Consider the following 16846-nt stretch of genomic DNA (forward strand, 5'->3'; position numbering starts at 1 on the left):
CATGTTGCACAAAGAGAGGGCAATTATAATAAAGGTTTCACAGGATGCCGTTATTTTTCTCAAGGTGTTTCAGTTCAAATGACAATGGAAGAAATTGTGACAAATTAAGATGTAGTCTCAGCATCCCTTAGATATTGGCTACATAAATCACAGCTTTGTTTATATTTCAGTGTACATGGTGGGGGGCACAGTGGTTTTGCATCATGTTCAACGATTAGTCCCATGAGAACTCTTGGTGTGACAGAATTTTTTTCTGCAGCGTGAACAGTATACGTGTCTCACTGTTAGTGTGTCTGCTCGCAAACATACCACACCAACAGCAAACACAGTATGTGCTCAACTGAAATAATATTTGAAGATCTCAATGATGTCTCAAGTTGCTCTGATGCAAGCGGGTGTGTGTGTGTGTTTGTGTTTGTCCATCTGTCTGCCTTTTCCTCTCTCAGGCTGAGATGAACATGTACAAGGATGTGTGCTATTATATGCTCTTTGCCCTGGCTGCTTATGGTTGGCCCATGTACCTGATGAGGAAGCCTGCCTGTGGGCTGTGCCGCCTCGCCAGCTCCTGCCCGTAAGCACTCAAACATACACCCGCACAGTTTTGATCTATTTGGTTTCTGTGTCTCTTGAACCTTTCCAGTGCGGATCAAATTTCACATGCGTCAACACTTGCCAAGTGGTAATCCACTGAGACAATACCACTCTACTTAGACCCACTCACTGGCACAAGCAATGTAGAATTAATCACATACTCATATCCAGATTGCCTGCATTGGGATACTAATTATATCCCTGTAATCTTACCAACGTACTGTATTTCTCTCGTGTCTCTTTCACCTATTTATTTTTTTTAAACAATGATTTGTTCTTCCTTTGGTTGACATCCTGTTTTCTTCTCATTTTCCTGTTTTTGGACAGCTGTACATCTGTGTCTGGATCTCGGCTGTCTCAGTCCGTGACAGTGGAAGAGGACAATTGTTGCGGCTGTAATGTCCTGGCCATACGCAGGCACTTCCTGGATAATGACCTCAAGCAGGTCCACATTGTCTACACTTCCTGCCACGATGCTGTAAGTGACCAAGTAAATAATTAAAGGTGCAATCAGTGTTTTAGAGCTCACAATGCCCTAAAGGACTGATATAGACAATCAAATAGTAGGAGCTTTCCGCTTATTATTTAGTTGATTTATTTTGTGGTTTTGGCCATGATTTTTATCCGTTTTGTGTGTTTGATAGTTTTTGCAACATATATGTTGAGATCTGTCAACATCCTCTGCAGTAACTGAAGTGTGTTTTCAGGAGATGATGAACAATGTAAAGCCTGTCACTGATTCTGCTCAAGACTGTCATGCACAGAATCTTAACGTGCAGCTGTAGAGGGGAAGTGTGCCATTAATGTGCTCGGTACAGCATTTCTGCTCACAGCATAAAAAACAACACCCACCCTACATCATAATTTACTTCATGTACTTGTCACACTTTGCTTCAGTTCATTATGTGGATGGAGAACATGCATTTTAGCTGTTAATGTAGTGACAGCAGAGCAACAACTGCGTTCCTTCCTGACAAGGAAAGTAACGCTGACAGTTTGTTTAAACCCTGTGTCGTGTAACATGTTGGTGGCTTTTCTGCTTCAGATGTAGATTTGTTTTGAAAAACTGTTTTATGTAATAAGGCAATTGAGGTGGTGCATAAACACTACTGGATGGACTCTAAGGCCTTAATTTCACAGCCACAAATGTAGTTCTGTGTCCATCTGTTCATCCATTCATTTTCTTTGATGCTTATCTAAATGAAGGTTTCAGGGGCTGAAAGCCTTTCCCAGCTATCATAGGATGAGAGGCAGGGTACACCCTCGGAGGGAGGCCAATCTGTTGCGGGGCCACTCCTGCCCACAACCACACCTGCAGTCAGTTTAGCATAGTCAGTTAAGCTAATGCCATGCATGGACTGTAGGAGGAAGTAAGAGTACCTAACTCCACACAGAAAGGCATCAGAGTGGATTAAAACTTTGGACCTTACTGTGAAGTGCCAACCATGTTGGCACTTCACAGTAAGCGCCACCATGCTGCCCTAATTCCAAATAATTAAAAAAAAATAGATTTGCAATAAGTTTGCAAGTCAAACACACAACATAAAGTATTTTGCTTTCTTACAGCTGGTGGGTATTATCGTCATCCTGCTGGGCGGGCGATGTTGACACCCAAGTTTGTGCATGCAATAACTCGAGAACAAAACAACATAGGAGTTTCAAATTGATACCATAGGTGTATGGTATCAAAAAAGCTCTGACGAGTTCAAATCTTAGGCACCTCAACCTCAAGGTCAAAGGTCAGGTTTTCTGAAAACCTTGTGAATGCAATAACTTGAGAATTAGGATTTTGAACGCAAAGCAGGATTTTGAAATTCATACCACTGGTGCATCCACTCGGAGGCTGAGGGGTGCCACTGGCCGCTGCCAGTATTTTCTTACAGTAGGTCCACTTTGGCTCTTAGTGGAATTAATTACACTCCAGTTATGCATTGGTCCCCAATACTCTGCTTTAAACTCATGTCTTGCAAAACAGTTTAGGAAAAAGTAGTTGTTTGATTAGTTTCCTAATGACAGTGAAAATTAATTTTCATCATAATTATGTTTGTTTAAATTCCAGCAGCTCTCAAACTAGCAGTTGAGCTATAACACATCGATGATTTGTAATGCAGAGTGCAGCCAGCCTGCGCTGACTTTCCATCTATAAATTTCTTTTATGAGCATGCACTGTGCCAAGTAGAAAGGTTTGATGACAATGACTGTGCTGTGGTTGCTGGGCTCCAAGTGAAACAGTGATGCACAACTCTTAGCCCTCCACTCACGATCCTCTCACGTTCTAACCAGTTTTCACTGTGCGCTCTGCTTCAATCTGCATCTTTCATACAGGTTTACGAGACTCCATTTTTTGTGGCAGTGGATCACGAAAAAAAGAAAGTTGTCATCAGTATCAGAGGAACTCTTTCTCCAAAGGTGACTTTCTTTCTTAAATTTCTGTGATTATTTAAATCTTTCTCTAAGGCTCTCAAAATATTGTCCGACCCCATTCTCTTCAGTTCCTCACAACAACACCACCTCCAAAGCAGGTGAAGTTCTCATGGTTGAGTGTTCTCAAACTCCTACACCTTTTCTCACATAGAGCAGAAACAGGACTGTCCACCTTCAGAGATAAATGTCTTATCCGCTTTTTTTACATAAGCATTTGTGAAAATTCCTGAGCAGTGTTAAAACTGAACTGAACCATCAGCTGAGAGATTAATCATGGTTTTATAATAAAAGCAAATTGGCTTTTAAGAGGCAGCTCACTACTCATCCCATTGAGCTTTGCTCCCAGCTAGCCAAAAACATCCAGTTTATCAGTGTAACAAACAAGGACGCATGCAGAGTGGAACATTTACAAGAACGCCACAAAGATTAAAGAAGCATTTGCAGTGTTTATGAACATGCAGAATCCCGAATGATTACTGCAGCATTATTTTCATACACTGTTATAAAAGATGGATGTCGCTACTGTGATGCCACTCATTCATTTTTGAAGCCTGGAGATAAGGGTGCTCAATCCATCTTTATGTTTCGAAACCAGATGTAGTCAGAGAGAGGCAGGTCTGATTGTGAAACCACACCTGCACTTGCTAACAATGAGCTCATTGGCTAATGTACCGTGTACAGTCCTCCAGTCTGAAACATATTTAAAAAAGGACCAAAAAGGAGTGACCGAGTCCATAATATAAGCAGACAGTTGTTTCCAGAGGTCAAGTTGGAAAGCTGGTTTCCTGTTGACTTGTAAAGAATTGCAAGTCTTATTTTTTCTTTTTTCTTTTTTGCAACTGTAGGCGTTGCCCCCTGGTGGCTTCTGCAACGCAGGTTTAAGGCACTTAACCTTTGCTTTATTTTCATACCTGGTGTTTTTGCCAATCCTGTAGACTATCTATATACTGATTAGTTTGAGCTTGCACCTGATCATGCAGGTGTTTAGTGCAGTCTCTGCAGGAGAGGGTGTAATTCAAGAATGTACCTTGCATTCAGAAAAAATACAGTATTTGCATATTTTAAAATGGATAACTGACACTGAAACTTTTTTGTTAATAAATAGAGTAGTTGAGCTGCTTTTGCAACAGCAGAAGTGGCACATCAGGACTGTCTGCGTGTTTGAGAAATGGTTCTGTGGTTCAAATCATCATTTTTTTTGTTGTTAATGGAAGTGATGAAACGTTATCGCAATCGTGACTTCTTAAATATAAAGTTGAAGTGAGTCAGACACTTTAATCATGTAATATCTGTGAGCTTACAGTCTTACCGCTCTTGGTGTATCCACGTACAGTTATATAACAAATAGTCACGTTTTCAGAGGGGACTATAATGACTTTTTTCATTCCTGTACATAGTTTGGCATCTTTTATTATTAAGGTGTTCTTTTTTTATGATCCCCACCTCCACTTGTGGTATTCTGCTTTGTGCTGTTGTCACATTTGAATTTGCCTTTTGCGGATCAGGACGCCCTGACTGATCTGACGGGGGACTCTGAACGTTTGCCTGTCGAGGAACAGCAAGGCACCTGGCTTGGCCACAAGGTCAGAAATTAAACGACTCGCCTATGATACATCATCTCAGCGTTACAGTCTCATGAGATTTTCTCTTTTAACTTTCCTGTGTTCTCCGTGGTGCACTTTCAACAAGCAAAGTACATCCTATACTCCAAAGGTCATTTACGTTGTTAATAATAGAATAATTACTTTGGGTGTTTTAATGAGGGAGCGATGACACAGACTTCCTGTGCATATTTCTTTCTCGCTCATCATCTTCCATCCACTGAATCCCCCCCCTTTCTCTCTTTCCTCCCAGGGAATGGTTTACTCAGCAGAATACATTAAGAAGAAACTGGAGCAGGAAATGATCTTGTCTCAAGCTTTTGGACGAGACTTGGTACATGACTCAGTATACTGTGTAAAGTATGGCAGGCTGAATGATGATCCTTTTTATAAGAATTTGTACAGTGTATTTTTATTGGCGTCACTGTAGTACTTTAGTCAAGGCCACACTGGCTGCGTAACATTACCGCAATATTGGCTGTAGTGTATACAACAATTTATTTGGCAAGCAGCAACAGAGGCAATTTCTTTAAGTGATTGTCTTCGCTGTGGTAACAAGTGTGCTCTTGTGAATGTAACGACTCTCGCTGTCTCACACAGAACAAGGGCACCATGCATTATGGGCTGGTGATAGTCGGGCATTCTCTTGGTGCAGGCACTGCTGCTATTCTCTCCTTCCTGCTGAGACCTCAGTACCCAACACTTCACTGCTACTCTTACTCTCCACCCGGTGGCCTTCTTAGGTGAGTCAATCTGGATCCCAATCCCAGAGTATCAGTACTACGGTGTGAATGCATTACAAAGGAAGTTACTTAAAGCGTGTTTTTGTTTTGTTTTGTTTTTTTTGTCACTGGTAATGTTCACAAGTCTGTCACATGTTTAGTTTCACTCCCGCTTGCTTGTTTACTTGGGGGCTCATTTATAAAAGTGATCTTGAGTATGGCAGAAAACCATGGATACATAATTTTCAGCCAGCTATATATACCTCACCCAAGAATACATGTCGGCTGGCATCAATCTCCTCTACCATTGCTGCGATCTCGTTTTCCAAGCAGTTTGCGTCTCTCATTCGGTCAGTTTCTGATTGAAAACTCATCTGTGCTGGCACTGTGCAGAGGAATGAAAAAACTTTTACTTAATACTTAATATGAAGTTTTTCCATCGCAGCAGGGTTTTTTTCCCCCTGTGCTTCCAGTGGCCATTGGGGTTGACTACTCGTGCAAATGCTACTGGCCTGCATACAGCAAAGCCAGTGACTCTTTTTTTCTTTCTTTTTTTACTGACAGAAATCCTTGTTTTTTTTTCCAGTTGTTTCTGACATTTTGATACAAGTTGGTCAATTATTTTAATTATATAAAATAAGAAATTATTTTATTTCTGTGCTGTTTCCCTTTGGCTTTGGCTTAAATCTCTTTGCAGGGAGGGGTTTGTGTTTTGTTTAGTTTTTTTTATTTGGGGTTTTTTCCCCTATCACATGTGAGTTAAAAAATCGGATGCTCATGATGTGTGACAGAAACACTTTCTCTTTAATGCTTACAATCCATTTTTATAAACCAATAACAAGCAGGTCATAAGGAATTACTTTAAATTTAGGCATAAATCCAAGAAGATTTTTATCAAGTAGGTCTTTTTCATGTTGTTCTGGGTCGTCTTTCGCAATACATACCAATGCTATTACTCACATTATTTCTCAACAGAGCTGAGAAATTTCTTGTGATTTTAACAATATCAGAATGAGCAAAGTGGTCCAGTTTGTTTTTTGTCAGTTTTTCCTGGATTCCTTTTTTTTTTTTTTCTTTAAACCTTATTTAATTGTAGAGGCAAACAAACAGTGAAGAGAGAGCAGGTGAATCGGAAGTAGAAGCCCAAACTCTTTCACTCTCAAACTCGTTCAGGGGAGAGCTAGATGAAAGAGGAAATATAAACCAATATTTTGAGGCTAAACCAAGAGACATTTATTTGGGGGGGTTGCTTTTTAGGACAGGAAAGCGGTGAGAAATTACTGGGGAAATATGTGCAGTAAATGGCCTTCAGGCACGTTTGAGGATTTGCTTTCTGGGCTTGAGGAATTGTGGTTTTAAATCCTACTTTATTTGCCACTGATTGGTCAGAGTATCTTCCTGAAACAGATCAGAGGAAGCAGGTATCCTGATTGACATTCTGGTAGATGAAACGCAGCTTTGATGGATGCAGCTACAGATTTCTACTAAATTTTGTGTAATCCTGTCACAGTTTTCACAGTTACTGAATTATTTGAAAAATGATGATAGACCTGGCGTATGTAGCAGATCTGCAGAGATGGACATTGCTATAAACATTTTCTTTCTTTTACCCATCCCCTCAGGAAGTCTCGTTCCTCAGTCTGAGAAGAATTATATTCTCCTTTAAGTGTAGGTGCAAGGTGGTGCATTTTACTGTGGACAATTACCCCAAAGCTGTGATTTATACTTTCATATCATCTTTTTTTGCAACGATGTAGCCTATTTTTGGTCCAGTGGTTCAGAGTTGACTTTTATTTTGACTGTGCACAGTTAACACTGCATACCACCATGCAGCTGGATAACTGTTTGCTATGCAAATTGTACTGGGAGGAAGTTTGTACCAAGAGGAAATTAAATGCTGCAGTGCACCTTTTAGTATTCTGTTAAAATCATCGCGACACATGGCAGTTCTTAAACTGCTGTCACAAGATTGCACAGAAGAGGGGTGGCTAAAGAAAAGCATGAGTAAAAGTAGTATAAGCCCCACTAAAGCACTGTTTGTCGCCCACACGTATGCAGATGAGGGAAAAAAAGATTAAGCCCCTTTTAAAGTTATAGTTTGTGTCCAAATTTTCCCAAGGGCTTTTTGCCCCTCATGGGATATTGTCGTCACCCCACTCGGTGGGCGCGGGGTTTGGCAGCTCACGGTATCACAGTGTTTCTAAGTATCAAGAACCAGAATGAGAAGTTTCATCAAGAAATTCACTGAGAATCACACAGTTTAGAGAAAGAAGCAAGAGCCGTGCAACCCAAACACCACTGTTTCCACCGTGAAACATGGTGGTGAGAGTGTTATGCTGTGGGGATGTTTCAGTGACTCTGAAACTGGGAATCTCGTTGAGGTGGAAGAAATCACAATGAAAGAAGAATATGTGAAGATTTTAAAGGAGACCTGAAGCAGGCAGAAGCAAAACTGGGTCTGGGTCATCGCTTCATCTTCCAACACCACGACGACCCAAAACATACGCCGCTCCTGGTGAACAAATACCTCCTGAAAGTTAGGGTCCGTGTCAGAAGACAATCAAAGGAGCTTTAGAGATTCGCCAAAGAAGAATAGGCTGGGAATGTGAGACTTGTTGAAAACCACAATAAACGACTGCAGTAATTTTGACCATTGTAATGTTTGTTTTTTGTGAAATAATTTTGTTTCCATGTGCAAAGTACAGTAATGTAAGCATCCATAGGAAAACAAGGATGGTTGGAAAAGCTGTGTTTAAAAAAGCTCCTGGGTAATGCTTAGGATATACTTAGGTACCTGAGGGGAGGGGGGAAGAAAAAGCTTTTTTTTTCCTCATCTATATAAGTTAATAATATGATAAACGTGTATTGTTTCTACAAATAATACAGTAAACTGTATCTGGATGGTATCTCTAGCTGATCTTGCAGGATTTATATTAACTGAGAACATCCTTTTTAGCTGAATGATCTGATTATTCTTGCAATGATATACTCTTGCATCAAAAATTAATTTTCTTAGTATTAATTACATCACTGAATGCTAAATGAATGCCTCTAATTAGCTATTACATTCCCCCAATGTGGCATAAACATAGGCTTTCCAGCACATATGGTGTATGCCACATAATGAGCGCACACTCCACAGTGGCACAGCTGCACTTTCAATTCATCAGACTTGCAACCATTTTCCAATCATTAAACCTTAAACTCAAAAGGGGTTTTGTATTAAAACTTTACATTGTGCTGTTTAGTCACATGCTATAGGCTATCACATCACTATTTAAGAGTAATTCAATTCAATTTTATTTATATAGCGCCAAATCACAACAAATGTCGCCTCAAGGCGCTTCATAGATACAGAGAAAAGCCCAACAATCATATGACCCCCTATGAGCAAGCACTTTGGCGACAGTGGGAAGGAAAAACTCCCTTTTAACAGGAAGAAACCTCCGGCAGAACCAGGCTCAGGGAGGGGCGGCCATCTGCTGCGACCGGTTGGGGTGAGAGAAGGAAGACAGGATAAAAGACATGCTGTGGAAGAGAGACAGAGATTAATAACAGATACGATTCAATACAGAGAGGTCTGTTAACACATAATGAGTGAGAAAGGTGACTGGAAAGGAAAAACTCAATGCATCATGGGAATCCCCCGGCAGCCTACGTCTATTGCAGCATAACTAAGGGAGGATTCAGGGTCACCTGGTCCAGCCCTAACTATATGCTTTAGCAAAAAGGAAAGTTTTAAGCCTAATCTTAAAAGTAGAGATAGTGTCTGTCTCCCGAATCCAAACTGGAAGCTGGTTCCACAGAAGAGGGGCCTGAAAACTGAAGGCTCTCCCTCCCATTCTACTTTTAAATACTCTAGGAACAACAAGTAGGCCTGCAGAGCGAGAGCGAAGTGCTCTAATAGGGTGATATGGTACTACAAGGTCATTAAGATAAGATGGGGCCTGATTATTTAAGACCTTGTATGTGAGGAGCAGGATTTTGAATTCAATTCTGGATTTAACAGGAAGCCAATGAAGGGAAGCCAAAACAGGAGAAATATGCTCTCTCTTTCTAGTCCCTGTCAGTACTCTTGCTGCAGCATTTTGGATTAACTGAAGGCTTTTCAGTGAGTTTTTTGGACATCCTGATAATAATGAATTGCAGTAGTCCAGCCTGGAAGTAATAAATGCATGAACTAGTTTTTCAGCGTCACTCTGAGACAGGATATTTCTAATTTTAGAGATGGAAGAACGCAGTCTTACATATTTGTTTAATATGTGCGTTGAAGGACATATCCTGGTCAAAAATGACTCCAAGGTTCCTCACAGTGTTACTGGAGGCCAAGGTAATGCCATCCAGAGTAAGAATCTGGTTAGATACCATATTTCTAAGCTTTTCAGCGCCGAGTACAATGACCTCAGTTTTATCTGAGTTAAGAAGCAGAAAGTTAGTGGCCATCCAAGTCTTTATGTCTTTAAGACATTCCTGCAGTTTAACTAATTGGTGTGTGTTATCTGGCTTCATGGACAGATAGAGCTGGGTGTCATCTGCATAGCAGTGAAAATGTATGCTATGTCTTCTAATGATGCTGCCTAGGGGAAGCATGTATAATGTAAACAGAATTGGTCCTAGCACTGAACCCTGTGGAACTCCATAATTAACCTCAGTGTGTGAAGAGGACTCTCCATTTACATGCACAAATTGGAGTCTATTAGATAGATATGATACAAACCACTGCAGTGCAATACCTGTAATACCTACAGCATGTTCTAATCGCTCTAATAGGATATTATGGTCAACAGTATCGAATGCTGCACTAAGATCAAGAAGGACAAGCACAGAGATGAGTCCACTGTCAGAGGCCATAAGAAGATCATTTGTAACCTTCACTAAAGCTGTTTCTGTGCTGTGATGAGCTCTGAAACCTGACTGAAACTCTTCAAATAAACTATGACTACATGACTATGTGGGCAGTAACTGCCCTCATAGTCAAAGCTTTGAGTTGCTGTTTTTGTGTTTTCATGGATTCAGCTCATTCATAGTAAACCCATTGTGCATTTCCAAAAGCAGGCCTCCTTCATTATCTTCTTTTCGGTAACCTGTTCACATGCAAATCAATTGTAGAAGTGCAGTTAATGATAAATCCACGGGTTTACATATTAAAGGAGAGATGGGCAAACAGGAAGGGCGCTTCTTCTGAAGACGTGTAGTTCGTGTTTACCAGCTGCATCACCAGTAGACTTTTTAACCTCCAGAGTGTTCCTGTTTTTCTCTCCGTCTTCATGACGTCATGTGCTCCTGGGGACATAAACTGCAGTGTAAGCACCACAAAGGTGGCTTTGAGGACTTTGGCAGGTGACATCACTCTCAAGGGAGTGTGTGTATCGTCAGAATTCTGTAAAGGCAGAATTGAAAGACGACGCACGTCTGAGAACACACAGGTGTTGCAGCTGGTGTGAACCCATCACGAGATGGTCTCTAATTTTCTTAAAATCTTCTCCCATGATTTGCAGTGTTATATCAACCAGGGCATTTTATTATGGTCAAACAGAGTGCATCCTGTAAATATGTAGCGTGCAGACTATGTGCCATTATTTTCCCTCTGTGTATCCAGTACTCCGTAATTTAACTTCTTCTTTTTTTGTCCTTTTATGCACCCAGTGAGGATGCCATGGAGTACTCCAAAGAGTTTGTGTCATCCGTAGTTTTGGGGAAAGACCTGGTGCCAAGGTATCCTCTTTTACTACATCAGTATACTCATGTTACCTTCACCCTTCTGCAGTATTACCCACAGTAGCCTTCTGTCATAGGCTTGGCCTGTCACAACTAGAGGGTTTCCGACGCCACCTTCTGGAAGTTTTACAAAAGAGTAACAAGCCAAAGGTGACTTAACTTCTTGATGTTATAGAAGATTACAGACTTGTAGAGCATTTGCTGTATGAAATCATCTGGAACATAAAACAAATGAGATTGTTTCACAAAAAGCATGCGGTAATGAGAGAAAGCTGATAGTTGCTGTTTTTTAATCTATTAAATTCAGCATTATAAAACCTGTAGAATTTCTCATTTTTATTCCTGAAAGTTTGGTATGAAGGAATGCATACAAATATAGAAATGCATACTTAAAAAAATAAAAATTTCTTACAGTGGAGGATCATTGCGGGAGGCACTAAATGCATCCCAAAATCAGAGCTTCCACTAGAGGATGATGATCCTCAGTCTCAGCCTGCAGCACCTCCAAGCAGTCGCTTGTGGCTACACCCCAGTGACCTCAGCATTGCCTTGTCAGCCTCCACACCCCTTTACCCACCTGGCAGGATCATCCACGTGGTACACAACCATCCTCCAGAGACATGGTAAGAAAACTGGTTTGAAAGCTGCTGCAGTTAAATGCAAACATGCGTATGTTGATATGTATTTTTTGTCTGTTTGTTTTGTTGGTTTTTGTTTTTTGTCCTTTATCGCCGTTCCTCTTTCCCGCTGTTTTTCTTTCCCTACCTCTCTTTCTTTCTCCCAATCATGTCTGTCCCGTGTGTAGCAAGTGAAGATAAAATAAAATAAACAATAAAAGCAAAGGTGAATCAAATAGACCAATACAGCAAGGCTGGGACGGTCCATTTGGTAAAATAAATCCGTTGGGCGTCTTTCTTTGCCTTTAGACAATAATTCTGATGGCAAAAGAACCAAACGGGACAGGTGGGAAAAAAATGCAAACATGTGTTTTCTTTTCCTGTTTTACCGTGTCTAAAGGTAAAACAGAAAGTTCATCCTTGTATATTTTTCTTCATACTGCAGTACTTTTTAAAGCACTTGGTGTTAAAGGTGCTATGACAATAAACTGACTTGCCTTGTTCGTCTTGGAGTCCTTTGCTTTTAATCTTTTCCCCAACGTATGAGTTTTTTGACTTGATACGAAACTATTCCACTTAGTGGTGTTATACAGTGCCCCCCCATGTTCTGTATTGTGAGGAAAATATATTAAGTCAACCTGTGTGTTTACTATTTCTCATTATGACTGATAGATTCTCTCTCTTTCTCCCTCTCCCTTTTAGCTGTGGTCAGGAAGAGCCAACCTATTCAGCATTGTGGGGGGACAACAAGGCTTTCAATGAGGTCATCATATCACCTGCCATGCTTAATGAGCACATGCCCCACATGGTGATGGAGGGTCTCAACAAGGTCTGTTTTTTAAATCTGCGTGCATGCATTATTTTGAGGGGGGGTGTATTTGAAATTGTGCAAAAACGGCTTTTTAATTTTGTTCTTGATTTCCAACACTGAGTAACGGATTACACGGGTGATGCTTACATGGGGATTGGCTCTAACAATGAAAGAAAATAAACAAGAGATGTGGGTCTTAATAAAGGGTGGAATACTTATTACAGGTTGTTTTATTGAAAATAGAGGCCAGTAACAATTTTATGTTTTACTTTTAGTTTATCATTTTATTCTGGAGACAAGGGAAATCTTAATTAAAAATTCACTAAAAGCATTTTAGTAAATTGAGAGCTTAACTGTATGAAATTTATCTGGAAACACAAGTTTTTCTACAGACACTTGCAGGTATTGTTACTAATAAACCCTGCGAAGAGTGATGACATCTAGAGAGAACTTAATTGAAAATTGAAGATTTCCTTATCCTTTAAATCTACCCATCTTGTGGCTTTTAATAACATTGGGGACTTGAAATTATCATATGTTGGCTATTGTCATTTAGTTTCTGTAGTTGCACCATGCAAAAAAATGTGCAATTTCAAAGGTAAAGGTCTTAGGATCACCACGTTTTAATTTAAATGGAGTTAAGAGTTAGTTTTGAAGCATTTCAAAAATTTTAATGCGACTCCGTTGTTACTTTATGCATGTCATTAACCTACAACTCACCACACCTTTTTGTTTTTCTCCACATTGCTCCTGTCTCAAAGCATGGGAATTATTCACTCGTGGCTGGTTTCACGGTCTTTCTTTGGTCTTTTTGAGCCTGTTCGTCATGGACGTTGAACATCTGTTTTGATAACAGGGTATTAATGTGAATGTTTGCATGTGATGGACTGATTTTGGGGGATTGCACTTGTTGTGGCTGAGGACTTCATGTTGTGTGGTGTTTTTCCTGTCCTGTATATGGTGTTTTTCAGCTTGGTTTTACCTTTGTGTTTGTCTCTCTAGATGAATGTTTAAAGTTAAGTATGTGTGTATTTGTGAAGTGTGCGTGTAGAGGATATAGTGGTGTGATATATTTGGTGTTTCTGCAGGTACTGGAACCATTTTGTCCCCAGTCTGAGCAGGAAAACTTGGAAGCAGAGGAACTGGGAATCAGTCAACCTACATCCAGTACCACTAATTTAATAGTCTCCCAAACAAAACTAAACGCTAGTCCTCCTCCCTCCAACTCTTCATCTGCCAACCACAAAGACCTGTCTTGCACTGGCTCCCTTGCAGAGACTGAAACTGTCTCTACACCACTCGCTGTCACCTCTTCTTCTTCAGTTCCAGATGCTGAGTCTGTTCTTCCACCTCTTCTGTCAGATGTTAACTCTGTGTCTCAGCCATGCATTGTGTCTGTCCCTTCCAACACCCAGTCAGGAGTTCTTCCAGCTGAAGATGATTCATGCGTTTTACCACAACCTCAGTCAGAACCACGCATCTCTCACCACCGTCAAGAGGAAATCCGATCTAACGAGTCTAACAGTTCTCAGATAGAAAACTCTCCTCCCGAGATAAAAGTGCCAAACAATCTTTTTGAATCTGTTGTCTAAACTTGATCACATTTAGACGCTGACAAATTCTATTACTATGTACATTACTAGTCTACATATTCTAAGGAGATGCTAATCGTAAGACTGAATTCAACTTTTGCTTGTTGCATTCAGTATTGGAAACATTTCTGCATTATGTGCAAAACTCAGATGTTGGCCAGTCTTAGGACAAAGGCTAGAGCCAAAAGTCATAGTAAAGCTGCTATTTTTTTTTTTTTTTTTTTACTGATTTTAGAGCAACCATAATGACCAGTGTGTAAAGAATCCTTTTTAACCACCAACTGGCATTTTTATTCTATCATCTTGCTGGATCCAACAAGTCCAAGCAATTTACTGGTTGCCTTTAAAAGGTGTTTCTCCAAAAGTATTAAGTGTGACATTGAAACTCAGCTGAATAGCTGGCACATCAAGTTTTAGAGGGTAAAGAAATACGCATCCACAAGGCGATGTGGTAAAATTTTATCAATAACCATTTCCATTAATACATCACTGGTTAATGATGTATACAATGGTACAAGAGCATGCAATGGCTTTAAAGCATGGAGTCAGAAACGATGAGTCCAAACTCACCTGGACTCCTTTTCTTGTTAATCATCATCCAGCTTTCCACAAACCAACCCTTCATTCTTTTTTCCGTTCCTCTCTCAGCTGCAGTGCCTGTGGTCAAGTGCTTTGGCACAAACTTTCTAATCCTGGTCCTCAACGTAACAAGTTTTCTTTGTATTCACAAAGTTTCTATGGTAACCTAATTTCTTCCACATTAACTGCTCTTTCTTCCTTCCTGCCTGGGTTTTTCAGTAGCTGCAGCTCTTCTCTGTGGATGTGTTTCCCTTTTTATTTTTGCTCTTTGAAAGCACGCATTCAGAACATAATCCCCTAGAAAAAGATTTTGGTTTTCTTATTACTGGCATGTAGGAGAGTGAGTTTACTATTCAAAATAAATTTGTAGTTTACACAATTTTATATCCTTCACTGTACACTTCATATGTCAGTGTGCTTTTATTAATTCTATACACTAATACTGTTGGGATAGGCAATGCAAAAAACCGTCTACCGACTAAAAAGTATAAATTTGATGTATTTTGTCATCATTTGTAGTTGTTGTGTCTACAGTCATAGATATGTTTGCTGTTGTTGGTGCCAGTTATTTAATGTGGTTTATTACTTGCAGAAGCATGTTCTCATGTGTCTTTAAACTCAACCATGTAACACATTGTTTACATTTGTCATCCATAACCAATTTGCACAATATAACCATAATAAATATATTAGCTTTTGTCTTTTTGTGTTATTTTCTCTTTTAATCACCTCATTCCATTGTCACATGTATTTTTTGTGTGTGTTCATGTCCTCTCATATTTCCACCTGTTTTTATACCACAATATGTTGTCTTTTGAGTCATTAAAGTTAACCAAACAATTGCGTGCTGATGTGTGGCTTGCCATTAATGTTTTGGGGTTTGTTTGTTTTGTTTTGTTTTGTTCTGTTCTCATTTACATCAGCAAACATAACACGGTTTGTACTGTGTTGGACAAACTTTGTGTTGAATGTGTTTCCAAGATGGATAAAACACTCATATGGTTTGTTATTCCCTATAGCGGTAATGCAGGTCTTGCATAGTTCTTACTCAGGCATCATGACTCTGTTGTGGGTGTTTAATGTCAGCTGGAGTAGGTGTCAGCTCACCTTTAGATTGCACTTATATGTAACTGAACTACGCTGCTTTTTAACACTATATTACAAGCACTTGTGCGCTTATAAATATAGTTGTAGTGGTGACCCACATAATATTTTTGAAACCATTATAATCTTACTGAAGTTGATCCAAGTGCATAACTGGCATTTGATATTTGTATCTTTTGGTTCTTCTGGAAATTTTTTTTCTCATGTTTTGCTGACAAAGAGGAAGAAAACACCTCAGCATCTCTCTGTTTGAATCTAGAAAATGAATAAAGGAAAAACAGTAGAAATAGTTTTAAAAACTACAAAATCATTGGATTTCTGCTAGCATAGGCCAGTTTAGAAACATTTCACATATAAAACATGATTAGTCAGATTAACTTTTTCCAGTTATATATTTTTATGAAGTTGTCCTGTTTATTTTGAAACGGATCCTCCCAGGTCGTCCCTCTATCAGTCAAGTCATGTATCTGTTTATACTCCTGTGCTTGTGACAGGTGCTGGAGAACTACAACAAAGGGAAAACTGCTTTGCTGTCAGCAGCCAAGATCATGGTGAGCCCCACAGAAGTGGACTTGAACCCAGAGACCTTGTTCGTCGATACATCAACAACCTCTCAGCAGCCAACGCCTACAACCCACCACCGCAGGAACAGCAGTGTTCGGTTAGTACATCAGGCACCACTGTGGGCATGTTTAAGCCTGAAAGGATATATAAAATAGTTTGATCTTTATATTCAGCTTTCACTCTTGCCTAATATGTAATAGTAGCAAATCTCTTTCTAAGTATAAGAGAAATCACTGGGAAATGATGCCTTGTAATGTAGCTATATAACCAGTACTAAAAAAAATACAACTGCTACTAACTACTACTTTATTTTCTCAAAATTATTTTTGTTTGTTCTGTATGTTTTAAAAAAAAAAAAGACAAAAAACATTGTTACGGTAAGCAAAGCATGCCAATACTAATTTTGCATAATGTCCTCCCTTCTCTCATGCACGCATGCACGCTGTCTGAACACAGAGCCGTTACAACATATGGTAGTATTCAGTTCCCACCTCGCCCTCTCTGGTTTAGCCCCTGTCCAAAG

The 16846-nt window shown here is 39.8% G+C and overlaps 1 protein-coding gene across 2 annotated transcripts in view; it reads left to right on the forward strand.

Moving 5' to 3' along the window:
- The window catches only part of dagla (diacylglycerol lipase, alpha), a 46522-nt gene that overhangs the window by 23618 nt on the left and 6058 nt on the right, over positions 1 to 16846 (forward strand). Inside the window, exons 9-20 of one of the 2 annotated variants that reach the window (XM_085153721.1) lie at positions 447 to 571; positions 919 to 1069; positions 2917 to 3000; positions 4521 to 4598; positions 4870 to 4950; positions 5217 to 5359; positions 10985 to 11053; positions 11134 to 11206; positions 11471 to 11679; positions 12376 to 12502; positions 16254 to 16420; positions 16683 to 16700. In XM_085153721.1, coding sequence (XP_085009847.1) covers positions 447 to 571; positions 919 to 1069; positions 2917 to 3000; positions 4521 to 4598; positions 4870 to 4950; positions 5217 to 5359; positions 10985 to 11053; positions 11134 to 11206; positions 11471 to 11679; positions 12376 to 12502; positions 16254 to 16420; positions 16683 to 16700 — 1325 coding nt within the window. The remainder of the gene's footprint in view (positions 1 to 446; positions 572 to 918; positions 1070 to 2916; positions 3001 to 4520; positions 4599 to 4869; positions 4951 to 5216; positions 5360 to 10984; positions 11054 to 11133; positions 11207 to 11470; positions 11680 to 12375; positions 12503 to 16253; positions 16421 to 16682; positions 16701 to 16846) is intronic. The other variant, XM_085153728.1, reaches the window with a different exon arrangement.

The sequence above is a fragment of the Neolamprologus multifasciatus genome, chromosome 1 (genome assembly GCF_963576455.1).
Source record: "Neolamprologus multifasciatus chromosome 1, fNeoMul1.2, whole genome shotgun sequence".
In the NCBI taxonomy this organism is placed as follows: Eukaryota; Metazoa; Chordata; class Actinopteri; order Cichliformes; family Cichlidae; genus Neolamprologus; species Neolamprologus multifasciatus.